Consider the following 26,944-nt stretch of genomic DNA (forward strand, 5'->3'; position numbering starts at 1 on the left):
AAAAATCAACTCAAAATGCATCATATCCTAAAACTAAGAAATTTCTAGAAGAAAACATAGGAGAAAATAATACTTATCTTGTACTTAGGATATATTTTTAAAACAGGATACAAAAAAGAATGAACTATAAAAGAAAAAGTCAATAAATTGGGACTCTATAAAAATTAAGTATTTGATTTTCAAAAGACATTGCTATGAACATGAAAAGGCAGGTCATTAACTAGAAGAAAATACTGCAAAGTACATACCGAACAGAGGATCTGCATTTAGAGTCTTACACAAGTCTTGTGACTCAACAGTAAGACAAACCACCCACTTAAAATACTTTAAACAAGGCAAACTATTTGTAAAGACACATCACCAAAGAAGATATACAGATGCCAAAAAGGCACATGAAAAGATGCCTAACATCATTAGTCATTAGGGAAATGCAAATTAAAACCACAATGAGATGCTACTACATTGCCACTAAAACAACTAAAATTAAAAAAAAAAATCATATAAGTGTTATAGAGGATGTAAAGGAACCAGAATTTTCATACATGGCTATTAGGAATATAAAATGGTACAGCCATTTTGGAAACAGTTTGGTAGTTTCTTAAAAAGTTAAACATGCATCGGGGTGCCTGGGTGGCTCAGTTGGTTAAGCGTCTGACTTCAGCTCAGGTCATCATCTTGCAGTCCATGAGTTGGAGCCCCAAGTTGGGCTCTGTGCTAACAGCTCAGAGCCTGGAGCCTGCTTTGGATTCTGTGTCTCCTCTTTCTGCTCCCCCCCCCACTCTGTCTCTCTCAAAAATGAATATTAAAAAAAATTTTTTTAAGTTAAACATGTATCTACCATATCCCCAACAATTCTACTCCTAGGTACTAACTCCAAAGTGAAAACCATATGTCCACAAAAATACTTATACAATAATATTCACTGTAGCTTTATTTGTAATAGCGAAATACTAGAACAAAGGCAAATATTGGTCAAAATTAAATGGATAAACAATTTGTGATATATTCATGCAACTCAACATTAGTCAGCAGTACAAAGGAATGAATCATTAATATATGCAACAACATGGATGAATACCAAAATAATTAGGTTGAGTTCAAGAAGTCAGATAGAAGAGTACATACGGACCCTTACATACAATTTATGAAAATGTAAGCAAACCTATAGTGACAGAAAGCATTTCAGTGGTTGCCTGGGGATGACAGTTGTGGAGGGAGAGTACAAAGGGGTGTGAAGAAACTTTTAGGGCTGATGAATATGTTCATCAATTTGATTGTGTTGATGGTTTCACTCGTATACACATATGTCAAAACTCATTAAATTGTATTCTTTAAATATGTACAGCTATTTTGTACACTACTTATACCTCACTAAAGCTAAAATAAAATGTTTAAAGACCAAGTGGTATACATGTATTAAATTTAACATGGTAGTATCTACTGCTTTCCTTAGAATACAATTATTATTTTCTTTTCTAGTAAGAAATTTAGGAATGAATCTCAAATTTAGGAATGAATGAATAGCTTTCATCCTTTAATAAAAAGAGGGTCAAACTGAACATAAGAGCTTTTTTTAAGCCAAGCTTTTAAGAGGTTTTCTCCAAGGATCAATTCCACAGATTACTGTTCTGCCAAAGGGAAAAGTCAAAGGATATTCCACTTACAGCCAAACAAGCACCATTCACATTTACTATCCTGTCATTTCTAAAACTGGGGGGAAGGTCACCACATTTTTCTCTTCTCTTTGATTGTTAACAGCCAGGCAGAGTTTGAAGAGTCAATGTAACATAAATCAAGTCTCTGGGGTTATTACTCGTGAAGAATAGTGGGTAAGGAGGAGAATTAAGAACCCAATAAAGAAGCAGAAAGGAGCTAACATTTGTTGAAGGCCGACTACGTGCAAAACACTATCTTCAAAATATTTTTATATATTATATTAAATAACAATAGGAAAACATTTTGAATATTTTAGTTCTCTATAACTTGAAGGAACAAAGCACTGTACAATGAAAATGTTTTTAAGGCAAATAGGAATGACTAGAGGGCACTGGTATTATTTTTTCAGACTCAGCTTTTGAAGTCGAGGCCTGCCTTAAACCCAGGTGAATCCTGAATACAAAGTACTTACAGTGTATAAGATGATTAATCATTGTTTAAAATAAAAAAAATATTTACAATATACAAATTGTACACCAATGAGAATTAAAATAGCATAGAATATCATTTTTGGTTACTTTATTTTTTAAACATAGCAGTTCCAAGATTAGACTGCACTTAGATCTGAAGAGTAGAGGGGGAAAAAAAAAAAGAATTATAATTGGAATACGAATAACTAGATAACTCAGCCCAACCTACAAGTCTAGGGGAGGATATTATATACAAGCCTATCACACAACAATAGAAAAGACAAAGGAGACTTTTAAGGAGACTAGATCCAGTCAATCTCTGGACATAAAGAAATGTGAAGTCCATGCTGATGGTTAAAAGTGAAGAAGGATAAATGTGAATGTAAAGGATACCTTAACCTGAAGTCCATGAAAAATCAACACAAAATAATAAGAGAAAGTTTTCTTCTCTACCGTATCAGCTAAGTTTCTTAGATATCCTAGTTTCCTCTTTCCCCTAAGTGTTCAGTCTGCCTTAAGTTAGTGAGTAAATAAATGTTACTCTTAAGTAAAAGTCACCAGAAGTGTACAGTTAACTTAGTACATCCAGAAGGAGAATACTCTGTAGTTATCAAATGCCATGAAATATGAATTAATTGATATGCAAAAATATTTACTGGGAAAAATGTAACAAATAATATACAATCTACTTTCATTTTTTAAAGCTTTACATATTTGCCTAAAAAAAGATTAATATGCTAAACTTTGTAATTTTATGTATTTTTTAAACTTTCTTACAATGAGTATATTAACCTTTTGAAGGGAGAAAAAAATCCAAAGTATGAAAATTCTCAAAATTAACATTTAATTCACACTGGTCTTAAAAAGTGCCACAGAGCTCCAGTTGTAAAACTGCACAATAAAACATAAGGAAAATGACCTTTAGGATACGAAATGGTCTAAAATACAGATCTAACATAACATATATCATACTATCTATAGGCATGCCTTCTAATGTTCTGGCAACCTTGATTATCCAATAACAACAAGCAATAAATATTTCTATGTAGTAATTTTAACCAAGGTTCAAATCAATGATGACTACAAGTACATTCAGTTTTCTTTTTAAAAATGATGTATGGTGGGGCGCGTGGGTGGTTTAGTTGGTTAAGCTTCCAACTTTGGCTCAGGTCGTGATCTCATGGTTTGTGAGTTTGAGCCCCACGTTGGGTCCTGTACTCAGAGCCTGGAACCTGCTTCAGATTCTGTGTCTCCCTCTCTCTCTGCCCCTCCCCTGCTCACGCTCTGCCTCTGTCTCTCATAAATGAATGTTAATTTTTTTAAATTATGTATGCCTATAATGGCACAAAGTTCTACAAAAGTATGATTTCATATATTCATTTTGATATACAAAAATAATTTTTACAGACATGTGCAAACTATAAATTCAAAGGATACTATTTAGATCATAAAAATTCCAGCAAGCATAGCTCTCTACAATTCCTAAAATTAACCAGCTGCATATTCCATTTTAGGTTTACAGAAACTTCATGCTTCTGTTGCAGTGTTTCTGAAACAAAAGCCTTTTTGAAAATAACTGCCTGTAATATTGACTAAAATAACTGCTCCCAAACAAAAGAAAACTTGCTCTCAAATCAAGAACTACTTGAAAGTAACAAATTGCCATAACCTACCAAGCTCTCACGTCTCATAAGCCTAAATTTCTCAGACATCACACCATACCAAACTATGGAGAAAAATTTGGTATTGTTCAAGAAAGTGAAAGTATTCAGATTAACATAAAATGTTTTTATTCAGCAAATTGTTTCAAAGCAGAGATTTTTTTAAAAAGCTTAGAGGTAGGGTGCCTGAGTGGTTCAGTCGGTTAAGCTTCTTACTCAGACCCAGCTCAGGATGTCATGGTTCAGGAGTTTGAGTTTGAGTTTGAGTTTGAGTTTCAGTTTGAGCATGCGTTGGGCTCTGTACTGACCACTCAGAGCCTGGAGCCTGTTTCAGATTCTGTGTCTCTCTCTGCCCCTCCTCTACACATGCTCTGTCTCTCTCTCTCAAAAATAAATATTAAAAAGAAAACTTTTTAAATAAAATAAAAATATAAAAATAAAAAACTCAAAGGTAAGTGATAAGAACAAATCCACAACTTCAAAAAAATCAGAGATACAAATAAGAACATAGAATACTCACTTTCTGTGGATGCCTTGTGGAAGAAACCTGAAGATGTGTCTGAATTATGAAGTCCTTGCCCTAACAAGGCAACTCAGTTTTAGAGGAACTGACTATTCAAAAGTAAATTATGTCTGCCAAGACAATCTAGTCTTCTTAGAACTAACATATTTCTATGTGCCAATAATCTGTAAAAAATGCAAGCTGTATTGGGGCGCCTGGGTGGCGCAGTCGGTTAAGTGTCCGACTTCAGCCAGGTCACGATCTCACGGTCCGTGAGTTCGAGCCCCGCGTCGGGCTCTGGGCTGATGGCTCAGAGCCTGGAGCCTGTTTCCGATTCTGTGTCTCCCTCTCTCTCTGCCCCTCCCCCGTTCATGCTCTGTCTCTCTCTGTCCGAAAAATAAATAAACGTTGAAAAAAAAAATTCTTAATAAAAAAAAATGCAAGCTGTATCATAAAACTCATGAAATATATTTATCCTAGAGTCTTCAAGAATCATTTTAGGGGTACCTGGGTGGCTCAGTCTGACTCTTGGTTTTGGCTCAGGTTCCTGAGTTCGAGTCCCACATCACGCTCTGTGCTGACAGCTGCAGAGCCTGCCTGGGATTCTCTGTCTCCCTCTCTCTGTCCCTCCCCTAATTGCTGTCTCTCTCTCAAAATAATAAACAGTAAAAAAAAAATCATTTTAATGTTTATAAAATAGGAATCTCACTAACCAGATCTTCGTCTCTACAATTTCACACTTTGTACCAAATAAAGTTTAACGAAACTTTTTCAACTGCTTTGTGTCATAGCTAACAATATAATGGCATTACTGAGTGCCCAATAATATATACTTCACCATTCTTATATAAAACATTTGATCCTCAACACAGGAAAGCAACCAAGAAGTGCCAGCACATTGGAGTTAAAATCTGTAGTGTTCTACTAAACCCGAGGGCCAACTCAAGTGTACAGATTCCAAAGGCTGATTTACCCAACAAAAATACTCCAACAATGTAATTTCCAAGTCATGGTATCCTCTCCTTTTCTAAGAATGGACACCTTGGGCTAGGGCTGCTTCACCTGAGAGGAGTTAACTATTATAATAAACTGTGCATAATATTTATTTATATAATATTTCTGTTTATATACTATTTGTGTTTATCTGAATCCCCAATCCAATTTCCCATGGACAGGGTCCATTGCTTTCATCAGATAGCTTCTGATCTAAACATGTCTGAGAACACATTCCCTCCTGCTCATGTCAAGAACACATGTCTTAGACCATTCCCTCCTGCTCACCTCTTATATAAATCCAGGTTTACCACATTAAATCTGCCTCAACATTGTTACATCCAATCACTCATTCATATGACCAATAAAAATACTACTGACCTCAGTTTTTCATTTAAATTACATAAAATGGGGCGCCTGGGTGGCTCAGTTGGTTCAGCGACTGACTTTGGCTCAGGTCATGATCTCACAGCTTGTGAGTTCGAGCCCCGCATTGCGCTCTGTGCTGACACCTCAGAGCCTGGAGCCTGCTTCAGATTCTGTGTGTGTGTGTCTCTCTCTCTCTCTCTCTCTCTCTCTCTCTCTCTGCCCCTCCCCCACTCGTGCTCTGTCTCTCTCATTCTCAAAAATAAACATTAAAAATAAATAAATTACATAAAATGAAACAAAGCAGAATTTTATTAAAAATTGTAATAAGATATGTTTAAAAAGTAAAAATCAGCTTTCATAGTAAAATGGACCTGTTTTATTACTATATTGTTTAGCATTAATTTAATTACAGAAAATAAAAGTTAAATGCCTCTAATCATAAGTTCGCTTCAAATCTTAGGATGTACCACAATTATTTTCTATTTTATCCTATGAGAGTTCTTTACCAAGGGTCCTAAATTTCTGACAAATAGGGGACAAAGTGAAGGTGACATATTAGAAAAGGAACCAGAGACCCCTTACCAATGCTTTCAAAACTAACCAGAGGCAGTGTTGTATTTCTGGCCTCCCAATTTGTTAATTTGAATGCAATTTCCCATTTATGGAAAGTATTTGTACTTTCTAATTCAGGTCAGTAATTGTGTCTCTGATTCCGAGATCAACAAGGAAGGAAGGAAGGAAGGAAGGGGAAAAGACTCTGAAAGAGAAGCATTTATAAATTTTTCAGGGCAAACCTGACCTGATGTGTAAATTTATATGTTGTGTAAATTTACATGTTCTGTAAATACTGAAGAGTTTTGCCATAAAAAAACACTAATGTGTTTGATTTTAAAGTGCTGCCTGTGACCCCACTGAGAACATTTTCCCATTATTAAGATCACACTGGATGGTGTGGGCTTACATGGCTACTTTCATAGTCCCACACATAACACAAAAAAAGCAGTGAGAACCCCAGCAAATACTGAAGTCATCAATACTGAACACTTGAACATGGAGACATACAGCATATTTGTAATTCCGTAAAAGAGAAGGAAACACAGAACATCTCTCCTCTTTATATATATCCATAGATTCCTATGTGCCAGAGCTGTTTTTTAAGGTCCATAAAACCTATCTTTGCATCTACTGGACAAATGTTATTGAAGATTTCTTTCAATACATTACTGATTTTTCTCTCTTTAAGGGCCCCGGGGAAATATTTTTGCCTCTTATCTTCAAGAATTACTTCTGGACAAATGGTCACTATGATTTATAAACCTGGTCAGGACTCCCTCAACTTTGTTATATCTGCATTATTATAGCAGTATTGTTTTTGGCTTCTCTCTTTTCAACCTGGCCTGTGTTTTCCTTTACCCTTCTACCCTTCTTACTTACCTTTAGTTTATACCATCCTGCTGTTTTTGTGTTTTTTTTTTTTAAATGTGCTCATGTAAAAGAGATTAAATCTTTTATAGAACAAGGAGGGCAAAGTTAATGAGATTCAGGAAATCTTAATCTATAGGTACAGAGCATTTAACACATTTCACTAGATATATTACGAATTGTATAATGAAAATCCAAGTTAAGTGACATTATATTTCTAATTCCAAGAATGTTTCTGGAGTCTTTTTGGACTATTTTGCCTTTCTAATTCAGTTATGTTTACAACTCCAGCAATCTTTCCATGCTCAACATATTTAAAACCAAACCCACTATTCGTAAAGAAGTTACTTTGTCCTCTGATGCACTCAGGTACAAAACTACCTGCTGAGAAAATGTTAACTTAGTATATTACATCTGTTTACCCTCTAATCTGTCAGAATTATGCCTAGAGTGTTAAATGAACCAAATTCTATTTATATAAGCAAACTAAAATTTATAGCCTAAGTGACACTATATAGAGTGTGACCAAATTATAAGACCTATGCAACAGACAATTCAATGTACTATATATAAATTCAGAATATGCTTAAGACTATAGTGCTTTTAAAATTATTACTGGCCCTTTCATAACCCAGAATACCAGTTTAAATGCAAAATTCTCAATGTGGAAAAATATAAAGTTGAGTATGAGCAAAATGACAGTAACTGATCTAATAGAAAATATATACTCATCTGGCTGTTTTTCTGCTTATTTCCCTTCTATGTAACCAGAGATACTTAAAAAATGAATGGGCCTACTTGGAGAAGAAAGTTGGGGAGCTCTCTAAAGCTTGGACCTGGGCTTTACCAATCAAGCATTTTGATCTAAGATTTTTGCTAATCTAACATCTTTAAGATTGTAGCTTAATAAACTTATACACTAATATTCATTAAGTCCCAAGTAACATGAACAAAATAAAGTTGGTAATGTTTAAATTTCCTGAGTTGAAACTCAAAATTAAGATATTAACTAATATCTTAAATTTGACAAATTTTGACCAAAAATCTCCGTACTTCATTGTTAAAATACTGGACAGGAAAAAACAAAACAAAACAAAACAAAACAAACAAAACAATAAAAAACCAAAACAACAGTAATTCCCCCCAATAAAAAGGCTATCAGCTATCTTAAAATATTGCCATTAAAATTAAAGTGATATGTTATGGAAGAAGGTTGCATTAAATGCCATCATAAAAGGGCATGGAAAAATGGACAAATTAAAAAATACCTTCTATCTAGAGGAGAAGGTTACAGTAATAGAAGTGATCAAACAATATCTCCATATTTGTAAAAAAGAACTCTGACCATCAACATATAAGATACTATGTTAAAAGAGATACCTGTTTTTGAGACATTGTTTTGGCACAGAGCAATACTGTATAGAAAAATATAATCTGTAGGCCTAATGTTACATATCAAACATAAAAATACTTTGCACATAATGTATAGTTTCAAAATATTTAATATTAACTACTAATCTGTACATGGTTTGATACAGCAATTTCTTAGTACTCCGGGACAAACTGAAGAGCTTACCATTAGTTTTAGACCATGATTAAATTCTGAATATTCAACTATTCAGTACAAACGTACAAATATTCACACTTTTTATATTTATTGTATTTGAGTGATTTGTTTTAAGAAAACAAATACTTTCCAAGCCATTACTAACAATTTTATTGAATAAATTTTATCAAATAGATATGTCAATATTACAATATTTGAAAGGTGTAATCATCCATAAAATATTTTAAGAGATTTTTAACTGCTGAAAAGAAAGTTTGGTTTAAAATAAATGTACTTTTATGGGGCACCTGGGTGGCTCAGTTGGTTAAGCATTCAACTTTGGCTCAGGTCATGATCTCACAGTTTGTGGGTTCAAGCCCCATGTGCTGAGCTGTCAGCACAGAGCCTGGAGCCTGCTTCAGATTCTGTGTCTCCCTCTATCTCTGCCCCTCCCCTGCTCTCAGTCTGCCTCTCTGTCGCTCAAAAATAAATAAACATTAAAATTTTTTTTAAAGAAATGTACTTTTACATATTTGGTTTTGGTCAGAACCAAATACTTTAGACCATAGAACATTTATCTGGTGTTAATTTCTTAGCATCATTAAAAGTAAGATTAATTCTTTTCACTGGAATGTGGCTTCACTAATTCAGTGAACATATTCCAGGGCAGTATTTCTCAAAGCAAGTTCTTTTTATTTAAAAAAAATTTTAAGTTTATTTATTTTTGAGAGAGAGAGACAGAGACAGAGAGAGAGAGAGAGAGAGAGAGAGAGCGAGAGCGAGCATCAGTGGGGGAGGAACAGAGAGAGGAAGAGACACAGAATCTGAAGCAGGCTCCAGGCTCTGAACTGTCAGCACAGAGCCCAACATGGGGCTCAAACTCAAGAACTGCAAGATCATGACCTGAGCCGAAGTCGGATGCTTAACTGACTGAGCCACCCAGATGCCCCTCAAAGCAAGTTCTAATAATAATTGTTCTGTGAAAGAAGCGATCTATGTTCAAATAAGTTTGGAAAATGCTCAAAGTTAAATAAATTTACTAGAAAACATCTTAGTTCTTATCACACTAATTATACTATGGATAATGAGTCACGCCCAGAGATCCAGACTATAAAACTCTTTCATTCACTCAGCAGAACCCAAAATACTGCTCTATCACCCATACAATGAGACAGTCTGGTCTTGAGTATTATAAATTTCAAATTATTTCTATCATTTTCATTTTGTTCTCCAAGTAAGAATAATAAAACAAACAAAAAAAAATCCCCAAATCACAACATTAAATAAGTCTTCAGTTTTAGGTTTAACATAAAACCTTTATACTAACTACTGGACAGCAATAAAGCATGCTGTAAAATTTACCTTAGTCACATACAAAACTTCAGGGTGGCTCTCCTCACAACTGATGTCCATTCCCAGGCACTGAACACCTTCATGATACCTTTTACACACAGTGGCAACCCATATGGAGCTCTTCTTTTTCATCTTTGACACAGACTAATCAGACTCATTTTAAATCAACCAGGACAAACCAATAAACCTATCCCTTCCAAACTGTTAATGAGGCAGAACAAATTAGCCCTCTAAAAAATGTAGGATTAAGATACTTTTAGAAATACAAGTTCATGACTCAGCAAATACCTACTCAATCCTGGCTTCTCATGCACTGCAAATGTGCCTCCTAAAACATCAGCCCTGTAACAACACAACTGTAGAAATCTTTTGCAAAACATTTCACAGTTTCTACATACAAGCACTAGGTCTAGAGATAATTATATAAAATAGTCTGCTTAATTCAATCAGAGGAGTTGAATTTATTTTCATTATAAGTAGAACATATAGGAGTTTCTTACATGTGATGGAGAAGTTTGTAAAGGTAAGTATATACTGAGTATATATACTCAAGTATATATTGAGTATATATAAAAACAAAATGATATTTGAAAAGTGCGACCAAACTATGTAAAAGTCAAAAAAAACTTTCTATTACACATTTCACAATATCACAATTCAAATTTACTCTGAAAAGACTTCTAAATTTTATAGAAGTAACAAAGAAACTCTTTTTCTATGAAAAAAATCACACTTTGTGAATTATATATCTACATGGAAAAGAATACAAAATAAAATACTTTAGGGACATAGACATCATAAGAGATTTGAGATTCATATTTAAAGATCCTTTTTTATTTTTTTCTTTACTTGAGTAAGATATAAAAGCGAGGTCTGGAACTGCTATCAATCAAAGAACCACTAGTACTTTAAAACTTGCTTCCTTTAAATGGATGTTTATTTTCAATTAGCCAAACTTTTATTATGGTAAATTTTGCTTCCAAATAATAACAAAACCCTTTTTTTTTACCATAAATATAAGACATAGGCTGAATAATTTCTGTACTTATGAACTTTATACTACTTTCATATTTCTGTTTGTGGATTTTCTTCTCCTGACAGATAACATATATGGTTCTCTGTTTCAACTTTTAATTTAATAATTCAGAAAAAGATTTGGACATTCCAGACCTTCAAAACAAAAATAAACTTTCTTAGCAATCCCTCATGTATACTTTAATAATTATTCTGTGGTATTTTTAATTGTCTGTTGTCCATTAATAACAAGAATAGTGTATTTTGTAACTTCCACTCAAGAAAACAGAATAAGCTGATGCAAACTCTCCTCACCAGGTCAGAAATATAAAATACAAGAGGAAATATTTCAAACAATGAAAGCACAAGCATGCACATGTGTGTGTGTGTGCACACACACACACACACACACACACACACACACACAGTAAGATAGAGAATCTAAAGATAAAAACATCGGCCTCTAAGGCTGGGCTACTTTCAAAGTTACTAAAACCGTGCCACTGTAATCTGCAGATTGTATCACCATCTATATAAAAAAACCAACGATATTTATAGATAAGTTATCAGTATTAATAAGAGCCATTTAGCAGCATTGTGGGACACAATGTAAATACACAAAAATCAACATTCTTAACTCCAGTGATAATCATCACATAATAGAAATTTTTAAAGATAGCAACTAATAATACAAGATCTTAAATGAGCCAATGAAAAGATATATAAAACCTATAATGAAAATTATAAAACATTTCTGAAGGGCAAAAATAGACCTAAAATTTGGAAAATATATAATGGTAATGGATGCAGAGAGAACATGATAAAAGGGTCGATTTTCCCCCCAAAGTATTCTATAAATTCAATGCAATTCTAATCAAAATCCCAGCAGATCCTTTAATGAAATGATAGAGTGTGATTTCAAAATGAAAATACTCAAGTAAAGGTCCAAGACAGCTAAGATTATTCTGGAAAATGAGAATAAAGTAAGGAAGTGGGATTTGCTTCATACTCAACAGTTATTCTAAAATAATAGTAATTAAATGTTTTTTAATGTTTATTTATTTTTGAGAGAGAGACAGAGTGTGAGCAAGGGAGGGGCAGAGAGAGAAGGAGACAGAGAATCTGAAGCAGGCTCCAGGTTCCGAACTGTCAACACAGAGCCAGACACAGGGCTTGAACCGTGAGATCATGACCTGAGCTGAAGTCGGACACTTAACTGACTGAGCCACTCAGGCATCCTTAAAATAATAGTAATCAAAACACTGTGGTCCTGAGGCCAGGCCAGACATATACATCAATGTAACAATAGGAAGCTTAGTAGAGCTATAAGAAAACAGTAGAATTTAGAATATCAGGAAGGTGACATTTCATATTCACCAAGAAAAAGAAAAACATGATGACTTTTCTTAGATAAAACAATAAAATTAGAACACTGCCCTCATCAAAATAGCAATAAAAATTCAGGGAGATTCAAGACTTAAGCATAAAAAAACAAAACTTTAAATCTAACAGAAGAAAAATGGTAGGAAGAATAAAGTAGTATTTCCTAGAAAATACAACTAATGAAAAAGGCACAAACCACAGATGAAGTTGATAAATTTGAATGCATTATAATTTAAGTCTACATGGCTAAGAAAACGGGAGGGGACACATTCATCTTATTATTAGTAAAAATTCCAAACAAAATATATAAAATAGACATCAGAAGACTCTAACAGTCAAAGAGGGACTTTATAGGGACTTCAGAATTCAAGGAATGACTTAGCAGTGAGTTCCTTAGGGTTTCTTTCTTTGATTCCAATACATCCTAGCTTGGTGTGGAAGAAGGTCACAACTCAGAAAGCTTAAGAATGCAGAACTCACCCTCAAACAAAACAAAGCAAAACAGTTAAAATACTAGAGGTTTTTCTAGCCAATGTACTGAAGGGAGAAACCCTGACAAACTAACACTTTTGACAATACCAGCCAAACACCATTAAGGAAAAATGTGGTCCTCCCCAACCTCACCGTATGCTGATGAGACTGGCACTGAGGGGGTGGGGACGTGTGAAAAGAGTCCTGGGTATCATTTGAGCAGTAACAGGTAACAAGATTTAAATAGAAACCAGTCTCATAACATAATACCCAAAAGGCCCAGCATACAACTGAAAACAAACAATAACCAGGAAAATCTCAACCCAAATGAGAAAAGACATGAAACAGATGCCAAGACTGAGATTACCAACATGTTGGAATTATCTGATAAGATTTTAAAGCAACTATCATAAAAATCTTTCAAGGAGCAGTTTCAAACACACTTGAAATAAATTTAAAAAAAAAGTCTCAACAAAGAAAAACTAAATAGGAAGTTTAGAAATGAAAACTGACAACACCCTAAATTAAAAGTCACTGGAAGCAAGCATGTAGTCAATAGATGAAAGAATCCACGAACTCAAAGATGGATCAAAAGAATTTATCAAATCTGAGCAACAGAGAGAAAATAGATTGAAAAAAAAAAAAAAAAAAAAGAACAGATCTCAGTGTCCTGTGGAACTATAACAAAAGATCTAACATTCTTGCCCATGGAGTCCCAGGATAGGAGAAAAGAACAAGGGACTCAAGAAATACAAGTTCAAAGTTTCCCAAATGTGACAAACCTGCAGACTCAAGAAGGTAAAGAAACACTAAACATAATAAACCCCAAACATCTACAACTAGACATGTCATAATCAAATTTCTGGAAACTAGAGACAAAGACAGAATATTAAAAGACTGAGAGAAACATTTTACCTATAGAGGAAGATCAATTTGAATAACAGTGGATATTTCTTCAGAAACCATGGAGACCAGAAAAAAGTGGGGCATTTTTCAAGTGTGAAAGGAAAGAACTGACAACCTACAAGTTTATATCCAGAAAAAATATCCTTCAAGAATGGAGATGAAATAAAGACACCCTCAGATTTTATACAGAAGGCAGCAATAAATTAAACATGTAACACACAAATATCCAGATAAAATGGAAACCTAGCATATGTAATTTCAAACCCATTTTTTCAACTCCCCTTTGTTCCCACCCTCTACTCCCACGTATCTACATATTCTCAGTAAAATAAAAACCCTCCTCAGAGAAGAATAAATCAGGGCAGTGTGCGTGATACGAGCACATGCATATGCACGCACATCACACACAGCCTCCCAACCAAGGTTACCGGAGCTCTAATAACAGAATATAACAGAAATTCAGGGTTTCCTTTGCTGTTGCCTACACCTAAAAGATTTTAACAGAGTCTCTCTCCATCCCCAGCCAAAAGGGAAACAAAAACAAAACCTAAAACAGCTCATCTTGACTCCAAAAGTTGCACAGATAAACTCACCCCAGCCTAAGGATGAGCAAACAAATATAAAATAGGAGAACAATTTCAGAATTCAGGGCACATGCCTTGCTTTAATACAGAGTTACTACCAGGACAGGAGAAATCTTTTCTGAAGTTTCTGACCAGTATTTTCACTAAGTAAGGTTCAAAGGAACACTGCATCTATGGTATTAGAGAGGGATGCAGAAAAGATAACCTGATATGAGGAAGGACAGGGGTAAGGAAAAGTACAATTGCTCAATGGAACTATTAAAAACAACAGTGAACACTGTGCAACAGTAACTCTTCACAAATGATCCAGTTAGGGAGAGAAATCTGAAAGTAATCAAAATGAAGAACAATAGAAAATAAGGTTGGGAAAGAAAAATGGGGTTTTCACTGATGACAAATTTACTGAGTTCTTTAAAGTTGTACAAAGTGGCTTTTCAGTTGAAGACCATCTGGTCTTCAACAACATATTTGTTGTCTACGTAGGCTGTTTCTCATGACAATAAATCTTAGAATTATACAAACCTGTCTTGTAGAAAGAAATTTTACATTCAAACCTCAATAAAATCATAACTGCTACTTGACCTGACAGTCCCTAGTGAACCACAAAAGAAATCACATCTCGTATTAATTTATACAAGATTCTTAACAAGCTAGGTAGTTGGATTTAATTCAATAAGCAATAAAGAACCAATGAAAGTTTATGAACAAGGGAATAATATGTCAGAATAGTATGACAAAGAATTTACAAATGAGACTAATTTGCTTTCCCATATTATAAAAATAAAGACCAACAATACTGAAAATATTTTTTAAATGACAGGGGAATTTCAAGATTATATTTAATTATATTAATTATTGGGAAACTTATTTACCAAAAAAAAAAAAAAAAAAAAACTAGAAGGGGAATCATTAAAAGCTATGAAAAATGACAAAAGTGAAAAGGTGGGAAAGCAAAAAATTAAAACTTCAAAATTAAAAATTGAGTATGTCTGTACCCCTACATGCCCTCCAATATTCCCGCTTTGCTCTCTCTGCAGCCCAATCTCAAAGGCACTGATAATAACACTGTCTACTGATCTTTGAGAATTAGTGAGAATACATAGTAGGACAAGGTAAAGAGGTTAGTATACTAACCTCTAGGGTTAGAGTAAAGAAACTATACAGTTTCAGATCTACAAAATTAGCATCACTAATAGTAGGGCTATATTTATCATGGAGGAAAATAAAGAACAAACACAAGTGATTCAATTTATAGACTATTACTGAGGGCAAGCACATGGTCCCTGCCCTTACGGAATTAACAAATACTGACCAAAGACACAAAGCAGGTCTAGGGAAGTTCAGAAATAAGCAAATGGGGGGGGGGGGGTGTCATAAATCTTTTGAAACTATAATATATAAATCTAAGTAGATTTGAATTTTACTTTATCTGTAAAGTGGAGACACTAGTCAATAAGGTTCTTGTAATGACTAACCAAGGATACACATATATGCTTAGCATAGTGACTGACTCATAATTTGAATGCAAATGTTAACTCCCTTGTCTTTCCATAATTGTTCTTTCATTGGCATTAGTAACACAGGTAGATACAGTGCAAGAGCAATTGCAATTTTGAGAGTGGGCCAGATTTCTAAGATCACACCAGATCCAAAACCATTGATTTTATGGAATAGATCTTATTTTATGAATATAAATGAATGGTGATATGGGATTCAGACAAGAGAAAATAAAGTACTCATGGGGTTTGAACTGGGCTTTGAAGAATGGATAAGATTTGGATAACTGTCAATGAATAAAAAAAGACATTATGAAAAAGAGAAAATGCATGAGGAAATAGAATTGTTTACTTGAGAAAATGTTACTTGAGCAATGCTCTTTAGAAAAAGCAAAAATGGTCTGGTTAGAGTGTATATAGGAAAGCAGTTGGGACGTAAGGTTGAAAAGCAGGCTGGATGTAGATTATGAAGAGAATCCACTATCTTATGTAAGTAGTAGTTCTCAAAATGATTTGGCTTTGGAACCTCTTTGTACTCTTAAAATTACTGAGGGCCCAAAGAGCTTTTGTATTTGTGGGCTGGCTGGCTGGCTGGCTGGCTTTCTTTCTTTCTTTCTTTCTTTCTTTCTTTCTTTCTTTCTTTCTTTCTTTCTTTCTTTCTTTCTTTCTGTCTGTCTTTCTGTCTTTCTTTCTGTCTTTCTTTCTGTCTTTCTTTCTGTCTTTCTATCTCAATTTCTTATACTAGAAAGTGCTGGATGGGTGTTCAGTGAGGGGATGTACTAAATGGGTTATGGACATTAAGGACAGCACTTGTTGGGATGAGCAGTGGGTATAATATCTAAGTGATATATCACTAAATTCTACTCCTGAAACTATTACTATGCTATATGTTAACTAGCTTGGAGTTAAATAAAATTTTGAAAATTTTTAAAAATTTAAAAAAAGAATAGAAAGCATTCATTCCATAAGCCATCAATGATGACAACATCACACCTTATGCAGACTCTGGAAAACTCCACGATATATGTGTGAGAGAAGGAGAGTGAAAGAAAATAATATCATCATGTTATTCTAAAAATAGGTTTTAACTTTGCCAACCCCGGAGAGAATCTTAGGAAATATAACATCCTTGTACTGCATTTTGAGAGTTCCTGCTGTAGTGTAATGAGAATGACCAAATCAATGCAGAGTTTAAAACAAAACAAAACAAAACAAAAGGCTGTTAATGGTGTGCAGAAAGACCAAAGCACAATTACACAGAGGAAGAGCCGTGGTTTTGGCACAACAGTGAGTTAAGATTGCCAAAGCTGAACTTACCATTTGCAGAAAATTTCTTAAGGCTAGACTTGCAAGCAATAAAAGAGGAATAAACTGACTTGCTTTCTTCCCTAAAATTGTATCCATCGGGATACAAAACTCATTTCTTTAGGTAAGACATACATCATATGTATGATCTCAGATACTCTAGAATGGTTCAAATTTCAGAAAATTTTAATGGAGGCACTTTTTTAAAAGTCAAATTTTGAGTTAATCTATATGCCTTACAAGACATTATGAAAGTAAAAATCACATACTAAAAAAATAAGTCTATGTGTCCTGATGTGTAGTTTTGAGATATGACCTCTGTAATTGTATGTTCAGGTAACTCTGGGAGCTAACTTGGACTGTATAATATGTAACACACCTTCTATAAGTACATGAGCATACTTTCAGAATCAGATGTGTCCATAAGTTTGAAGTCTGCACTGTGTTGTACAAATCTGTCAACTTCTTTCCATTATATACACTTAAAAATTTAAGCATGATTTAGTTCATTATGTTAAGAGAACCAAAATTTGTTCAAGTGACTACAGTTGACCCCTGAACGACATGGGTTTGAACTGTGCAAGTCCCTTATATGCAGATTTCTTTTGATAAATATAATATAGTACTATAAATGTATTTTCTCTTCCTTACAATTTTCTTAATAACATTATGTCTCCTCTAGCTTACTTTATTGTAAGAATAGATAGTATATAATACATATAACATATAAACATATGTGTTAATAGACTTTATGTTATTGGAAAGGCTTCTGGTCAACAATAGTTAAGTTTCTGGAAAGTCAAAACTATACATGGGTTTTTAACTATGGTGAGGAGGGGGATGAGCACCTCTAAACCCCCACATTGTCCAAGGGTCAACTGTATATGTAAAAATATAATTGTTACTCCTGTTTTAAGGTAACAGTTCTCTAGATTCTTTAACAAAATAAAATTTAAAATGTTTCAAGGAGGGGCGCCTGGGTGGCTCAGTCAGTTAAGTATACAACTTCGGCTCAGGTCATGATCTCACCACTTGCGAGTTCAAGCCCTGCGTTGAGTTCTGTGCTAACAGCTCAGAGCCTGGAACCTGCTTCGGATTGTGTCTCCCTCTCTCTCTGCCCCTCCCCTGCTTATGCTCTCTCTCTCTCTCTCAAAAATAAAGTTAAAAAAAAATTTTTTTTAATGTTTCAAGGAACATTGGTTCCTCAACACTCAAATTTCATAGGAAATGTTAGAAATTTACAGAAAAATCCCTTAATTAAAACCTCATTTTAAGGGGGTGCCTGGGTGGCTTAGTCAGTTAAGTGTCCAACTACAGCTTTAGCTAATGATCTCGCTGTTCCCGAGTTCGAGCCCTGTGTGGGGCTCTGTGCTGACAGCTCAGAGCTGGGAGCCTGTTTCAGATTCTGTGTCTCCCTCTCTCTCTATTTCCCTTCCCCACTTGAGCTCGCTCTCTCTCTCTCTCTCTCTCTCTCTCTCTCTCTCAAAAATAAACATTAAAAAATTTTTTAAAATAAAAATAAAAATGCATTTTACGAAATGATTAGAATGTCTCCACTCATGTGATGATTAAAATAATGACAATAAAAGGCATTTTGCATATAATATGTTGAATATATTTTGAGAAAAATTCATTTGGAATAACAAGATTCTAAAAAATGTTATAAGGAAAAAATGTATGGGTTTTGGATAAATTGTTTTTTTTTTTTAATGTTTATTTTTGAGAGAGAGAGAGAGAGACAGAGACAGAGACAGAGTACAAGTGGGGGAGGGTCAGAGAGAGAATCACAGAATCCAAAGCAGGCTCCAGGCTCTGAGCTGTCAGCACAGAGCCCCACGAAGGGCTCCAACTCACAGACCAAGAGACCGTGACCTGAGCCAAAGTTGGATGCTCAACCGACTAAGCCTTGTGGTGCCAGGTGTCCCTTGGATAAACTTTTAAAAGAACAGTTAGATTTTTAACATATGCTTCCCACCTTCACTGCTAGGAGAAGACAATTAGTATGTTTGAAATACTAATAAACTCAATAACAAAAATATTAGGAAATTGAAATCTATTACCAATAATGGCAGATGAACAAACAAGTGGCAGGAATTTCTGCAGATAATCATAAAACACTGTATACAATTAAAAAAAAACTGTTTAAGACACAGGGCAGCATCAGAAAGTGGTAAAAAACAGAGAAATGTAGTATCAATTGAAAGGGATTAAGAATTACCAGTTTGCAAATTACTGACCCAAGAGTATGATCACAGACCCACTGCTACAGCTGCAAAAAAAGGAGGTGGGAAAAACCACAGCCTCACTGGCTGAAGGTGCCAGACATCAGAGTTCAGAGGTGGGATTCAGAGTTGAGAGAGCAGCTTGAAAATCAGTGTGAGAAGCCCAATAACATGGGAACCTTCCAAATGCCAGAATAAAAGCTGGTAATACTTTTATGGGAGAAAACCCAGGAGTCCCATGTAAAAAAGCAGGCCAACACCAGAACAAAACCTACTCTAAAAAGACATAACCACCCAGAACAAAATCTGTAAGTTTGATGCTTTTCCTACATGAGTGAATTTCCCAACCACACACAGCTCTAGTGGCTGAAAGCAATAACTAGAGTAGCTTAAAGTGTCCGTTGATAGAGTTCAGGACATGCTGATCCAAAGAATCACTATAGAAAAGAACACTATCATTAATAAAAGAGACTCATATCCCTTCAAGGCAATGGGATAAAACGTACGTCAAAAATTACCATATTGATTTTAGCCAGAGTAATTAATGAAGACCCCACATATTAGTCTGGTCTTTAAAACCTAACCATGTATCACAGTTATGCAATATAAGCTAAAACTTACAATGACAGAATAATAAAATTATTCGTTTGTTTACTATTCAGCTGTTACCACTGACAAAATATTTCAAAATAATGTATTTTTTATAATAAAAACACATAATTCTTTTACATTATCTTAGGATTAGAATTTACCCAACAAAAGACCTAAATTAACTGTCGTAGAAGTACACTATACATTTTAAAATTAATTCTGAAGATGAAAATGTGAAAGAAAAGAAAGGTCAAGCTCCTAAGGTCCCATTACCTGAACTCATAAATATGTGATCAAAATTCAAATAATGTGTGCTTTACTGTCGACCATTTTCAGCAGTTAAAAATCTATTCATGTTAACAAAATAAGTAAATCTGAGATTGTAGTATAATGTAAAAGGGCAAAGAAAAAGTTTTATAGATCCTAAATATAAAAACTATGTTGAAGCTCCACTGACTTTTTCCTTCTGCCACCTCTTTTTGAAACACAAAACCATTTGTTAAATTAGAGATTTTTTAAAAACTGTGACAGATGCTAAACATTAATACACTCCCCTCTATTATTTCATAAAATAAAAAAAATATTAAAAATGATGAGTGCTAAATCCTGATTACTGCCTTTTATCTACTACAACTGAAATATGTGTCTGATCTTCACTAATAAATCTTTAAAGTCTAAAAGTATTTTTTTCTTGGCTGTTTTAATAATGCTGTAATGAACACAGGATCTTTGAGATCCTAATTTCATTTCTGTTGGATATACACCCAGAAGCAGAATTGTTGGATCATAAGGTAGTTCTACCTTCAATTTTATGAAGAGCTTCCATGCTGTTTTCCAGGGCTGCACCAATTTACATTCCAACCAACAGTGCACATAAGTTCCCTTTTCTCCATATACTTGTTGGCACTTCTTATCTTGCCTTTTTGATAGTAGGCATTCTAACAAGTGTGAGATGATATCTCAGTTTTGATTTGCATTTCCTTGATGACTGGTGATGCTGAGCATCTCTGCATATACCTACTGTCCATCTGCATGTATCCTTTGGAAAAATGTTTATCTCCTTCCTCTAACCACTTTTGTTTGTTTTTTCTAGTTTCACTGAGAAATAATTAACATATATCACTGTATGAGTTTAAGGTATATAGCATGATGATTTGACCTACATATACTGTGAAATGATTATTATGGTAGGTTTAGTTAACATCCATCATACAATTAAAAAGTTACCAATAAAATGAAAAAGAAATAAAAAGAAAAAAAAATTCTCCTTATGATGAGAACTCTTAGGATATCCTCTCTTTAAGAACTTTGGCTGTATAACATGTAGCAGGGTTAGCTATAGTCATCATGTTTTACATTGTATCCCTAGTACTTATCTCATAACTGGAAGTTTATACCTTTTGACCACCTTTCTCCAATCCCCATCCCCCAACCCCTGACTTTAAATTCTAATAGTATTAATTACATATCAGGTATAATGTTTAAAAAATGCATATTTAACAACCAGTAAGGACAGGTAATTTGTCCTGAGACACTGGCAAGGATGCCAGGCTAATAGGCCAGTGTATTCCCTAGTGCCCACTCCAGATCATCCTTGAGGCTGAACTATCCCATTAATATTTGGTTATCCATTATTGGATTTTTCCAGAGCATAATGAACATTACCTTAGTTGATGTTGCATCAATTAATGATAATCTTGTTATAGCTCTAATATAGTTTTTGCCTATTCAGTCATAGTATAGGATCCTTGAAAGCAGGAAGGGTATCTTCAATATCTTTGCTGTCACGCACTTCACCTAATATAGTGCTATATACAGTGCGTGATTTAGTAACTTTCTATCTGATGACATAAAGAATGACTAAAAAACTTTTATTTTTTGTTAAGCAATCCTTATACAATAGTTTAGAATACTAGTGGGGTCATTTAAGAATCTATATATTTTCCTGCTCTTAAAACTGAAGTCTGGTCTTATCCACATTCTCATTCTCTACTGTTTAAAAAAAACATTTAGTGTTAATGGACTTAAAATTTACACCAGACATCTAACAATAGTCAAGATACAGCAAGAATCATAGAGTTAGAAGGGATAAAACAGGACAGTGCACCAGCAAAAACCTCTTATGTGGAGGTAAGATGTAATTACAGACAAAAGAAGTTCATTTCATTAGGTTTATATTTTATAGCTACTTAGGTATAGTTGTTTAACAATTTTCACTATTACCTGAAAAATAATGGTATTAAAAAAGTCTAAGTACACAACATACCTGAGTTCGTAAAATTTCATTTTTTGACAACTGCATATCCCCAGTCAATTCTTTCACAACGATGCCCAGTGGCTCTAGACGTTTGCTGAAGTAATTTGTCATTTCAGCTGCCAAGGCTTTCATTGGAGCAACATATACAATCTGTGCCAAGGAAAACACTACCTTGATAAATGAGCAAAACCTAGAAGGTCATTTGTTTCACAGCAGTCCATGTAAGTCACAATTTATTGTGAAATATAATTGTAGCCACTAGGAGTAAAAAATCTTAATAGTGATATCTGAAAAGTACTTCTCCTTCTTGGGTAAGTGTGCAGCTATTTAAAGGACAATGAAATTTTTGTATATAGTCTCATCCCTCTGAAAATTGGTTTTGCTTCAAAGCTAAATGTATTTTCACAGCTTTTCACAGGGGTAATAGGATTTTCCTAACACAAACTGGGAATGCTTTCACAGTAATAGAGAAATTCAAGCAGCAATCTTTACATGACATCATGAATATATCCTTTTACTCTAGATTTCATGTAACATGAACAACAAATGATTTTAATTTTACAATTTAAAAAGTTATGGTCTAACCTGTTAATTTCCTACCTTAAATTCATTCTTTTTGATAACACCTTGTTGAAAATGTTGGCGAATTTCATGCAGAACTGTAAGCATTGCAATGTTGGTCTTTCCAGCCCCAGTAGGGGCACAAATCAGCATGTTCTCATTGGTGTTGTAGGCAGTCTCAAACACAATTGACTGGATTCTATTGAGTCTCCTCATTCCTTTAAAAGCCAGCTGCCCAATCTAGAGAGAGAGAGAGAGAGAGAGAGAGAGAGAGAAAGAAGGAAAGAAATAAATGACTCATAATAAATGATACTAATGTGAAGGACTCATACCAAATATTAAATGTAAACACTTACTTCCTTTGATTAAAAAAATGACTAATTTCAATATGTCCTATATTTAAACTAAAGTATGTACATTTGAGAACTCACAACTACTGTATAATTCTAATGCATTTGGGAATTACATATTCACTGAATTAGAAAAATATGATAATGACACTATACCTATATTTTTGTACACAATCTTAAGTACAAAATAAAAACAAAATGAAACAGGTATTTTTTTGAGTTGTGATGATATTCTAGTTTAGTTAGATTAAAGATGACTAATGAAAGTCCAAACAAGAAACTTCTTGGGTATATAAATCAATAGGAAACTCTGTTTCAATATGTTATGGATTTAAAAATACTTTTTTTTAAACAGCAGCCATAAGAGTAGGAACAATAGCTGTAGATTACATTTATTCAGAACTTATACTGTGATATATATGTATTTGTGAGCATTTTGATACATTTACTCAATTCTCAAAACAATTTTATGGTATAGGTTCTTTTATTATGTGCCTTTAATAAAGAAGAAAATGAAGACAGAGTGGTTAAATAATTTTTCCTAAAGTCTCCCATATGAAAAGTCTTTAGAAATGAAAACTACAATGTCTGAAGGCAAACAAAAAACTGGACAGGATTAATGGCAGGAAACTGGAATGGCTATAGTAATATCACAAAAAATAAATTTCAAACCCAAGAATAATTACCAGGAATAAAGGCAGTCATTTCACAATGAAAAAGAGAATAATTAATTATAGTCATAAAGGCTAATATACCTAATAACAGATCTTCAAAATACAGCAAATGACTTCAGCATCCTTCCCAACAGCTGACAGGACAAGTAGGCATGAAAATCAACAAGATTATAGTAGACATGAACAGCACTATTAACCAATTTGACCTGACTGACAGGTCAGGTATTCATCTAACAATAGAATATAAAATCTTATCAAGTGTTCATAAAACATTAAAAAATACAGTATATTCTAGACCATAAAACATGTTTCAACAAAAGGAAAAGTAATAAAGACAAAACATGTCCTCTGATCACAATGGAATGAAATTAGAAATCTTTAACAGAAATATCCTTAGGAAATATCCAAATATTTGAAATTAAATAACACACTTCCTAAATAACCCATGGATGAAAGAAGAAATCAAAAGGAATTTGGTAAGTATTGTCAACCGAAGGAAAAAGAAAGCTCGACATATCAGAATTTGTGGATGCTGCTAAAAGTAATACTTAGGGAGAAATATATAGCACTAACCACCTATATGAAAAAAGAATGGTTTTAAATGAACAACTACATCTTCCAGAATAAAAGAGAAAATTAAGACCGAACTAAGCAGAATAAAGGAAATAGTTAGGATCAAGGTGGATATCAAAGAAATGGAAAACAAAAAAAGCACATTCTTTGAGAAGATCAATAAAACTGATTAATCTAGATTCATCAGGGAAAAAAAGAGAAGACAGACATTACTTATGCCAAGAATGAGATTGATGGCATCACTACAGATGCTACAGATATTTTAAGAATGGGGAAATTTTAATAAATAACTTTATGCCACTACAGTTGACAACACAGATGAAATGGACAACTTTCTTAAATGACACATGTAACCAAAGTTCACTCAAGAATAAATGTACAACTTTAATAACCCTGTATCTATTAAATAAATTAGCAGGCTGAGATTAAAATCCTTCCCAAAAAGAAAACTCCTGGCCCAGTTAGCATCATTGATAAATTCTACCTAACATTTAAGGAGGAAATAATACCAATTCTACATGTGGTTTTAGACTATTCAGAATAACTGCAAAGGAGAAAATACTTCCCAAATCATTCTATGTGGCAAACATTTCCCTGATATCAAAATAAGACAAAAAAAAATTATAGAACAATACTCTTCATGAACACAGAGAGAAAATATAAACAAAACTTACATAATTCTACAACATAATAATAATATTACCAAGTGGAGATTACCACAAAAATGCAGGGATAGTTTAACACTGAAAACTCAGTATGATTCACCATAGAAATAAGCTATAACAGAAAAACCACATGATCATTTCAATAAATGAAGGGGAAAAATCTGACAAAATCCCATATCCATTTCTGATTAAAAACAAGTCACATCAAATCAAAACAAAACACTTTCAGCAAACTAGAAATAGAAGGGAATTCTTCAATCTGATAAAGGGGATATACAAAAATGCTACAGTTCATACTATTCTTAATGGTGAAACACTAAATGCTTTCCCCTAAAATTAGGAACACAACAGGGATGTTGCACTCAGCAGTTAATATTATACTGGAGGTTCTGGTCAGTGCAATCCAGCATTTTTTTTTTTTTTTTTTTTTATTAAGAAATAAAGGCATTTACACAGGAAAGAAGAAAAACTGTATTCATTTAGAGATGACATGACTTTCTATGCAAAAAATCTGATGGAATCTACAAAATATCATCTAACACTATATGTGATTTAAGAAGTTTGTGGGATATAAGTTCAACATTTTTAAAAAAGTTATATTTCTATATACTAGCAGTGAGAATCTGAAATTAAGGAAAAATTTAAAAATCAATTACAATAGTATCAAATTATGCAAATCTTAAGGGATGAGAAACATATATATTGAAAACTACATAATTTTGCTAAGAGAAATAAAAGAAAATCCTTTAAAAGATGCCAATTCTTCCCAAGTTTATCTATAAATCCAGTGCAATTCCAATCAACATCTCAACTGATTTCAACTGGTTTCAAGGATTATTAAAAAACTAGAGAAATCAAGTCAGCATTGTATTAGCATAAAGATAAATAGATCAAGAAACAAAACAAGGAATCCACAAATAAACCCTCATATATACCAACAACGGATATTTGACAAAGGCTCAAAGGCAATACAGATGATGAAGGATAGTATTATTCAATAAATGATGCTGGAACAAATGGATATGTATATATAAAAAACAAACAAACAAAAAACAAAAAAAAAAACAACAAAAAAACCCCTTGAATCCATATCTCCCACCATACAAAAATTAATTCAAAAGTAGATCATAGATCTAAATGTAAAACTTAAAACTATAAAACTTGTAGAAAAAAATGGAAAAGAACATTTTTGTGGTCTTGAGTTAGACCAAAATGTCTTAAATATACCATAATGTGTAAACAAAGAATTGATAAACTGAACTTAAGCCAAATGAAAAACCTGTAATCTTCAAAATATTGTTAAGAAAATGAAAGAAGACAGCATGGAAGAAAATCTTTGCAAAGTACACATCTGACAAAAGACTTATGTCCAGGATATATAAAGGATTCTCAGAACACAACAATAAGAAATCAAACAATCCAATTTTTTAAATGGGCACAATTAAACAGTCAATTCACCAAAGAAAGTATCTGGATGGCACACAAAAAGATGCTCAATATTATTAGTCATTAGGGAAATGAAAGTTAAAATCACAGTGAGATAACACTACACATCTATTAAAATAGCTACAATTTTAAGAAGTGCCCACTGCAAGTGTTGATGAGGATGTGGAGGAACTGATACTCATAATTCTGCTGGTAGGTATCTAAAATAGTACAAAGACTTTGCAAACAATTTGACAATTTTTTAAAAGTCAAACATATAATTAAACATATGATCAGGTCATATCACTTCCAGGTTCTACCAAGAGAAAAAAAAAAACATATGTACATACAAAAACTTGTACTTATACGCAATGGTCATAGAAGCTTTATTTGAATAGCCTAAATCCAGAAACAACTCAAATCTCCATCAACAGATGAATGAAGATAATGTGGCATATTTATACAGTGGGATACTACCCAACAATAAAATGGAAA

General features: G+C 33.6%; 1 protein-coding gene across 3 annotated transcripts in view; it reads right to left on the bottom strand.

The window, feature by feature from the left end:
- The window catches only part of ASCC3 (activating signal cointegrator 1 complex subunit 3), a 368,562-nt gene that overhangs the window by 240,788 nt on the left and 100,830 nt on the right, over positions 1-26,944 (bottom strand). For all 3 annotated transcript variants that reach the window (XM_043592007.1, XM_043592009.1, XM_043592010.1), the window contains exons 9-10: positions 22,802-23,002; positions 22,211-22,351 (exon numbers count right to left, since the gene is read on the bottom strand). In XM_043592007.1, the coding sequence (XP_043447942.1) occupies positions 22,211-22,351; positions 22,802-23,002 (342 nt within the window). The remainder of the gene's footprint in view (positions 1-22,210; positions 22,352-22,801; positions 23,003-26,944) is intronic.

Source organism: Prionailurus bengalensis, chromosome B2, assembly GCF_016509475.1.
Source record: "Prionailurus bengalensis isolate Pbe53 chromosome B2, Fcat_Pben_1.1_paternal_pri, whole genome shotgun sequence".
NCBI lineage: Eukaryota > Metazoa > Chordata > Mammalia > Carnivora > Felidae > Prionailurus > Prionailurus bengalensis.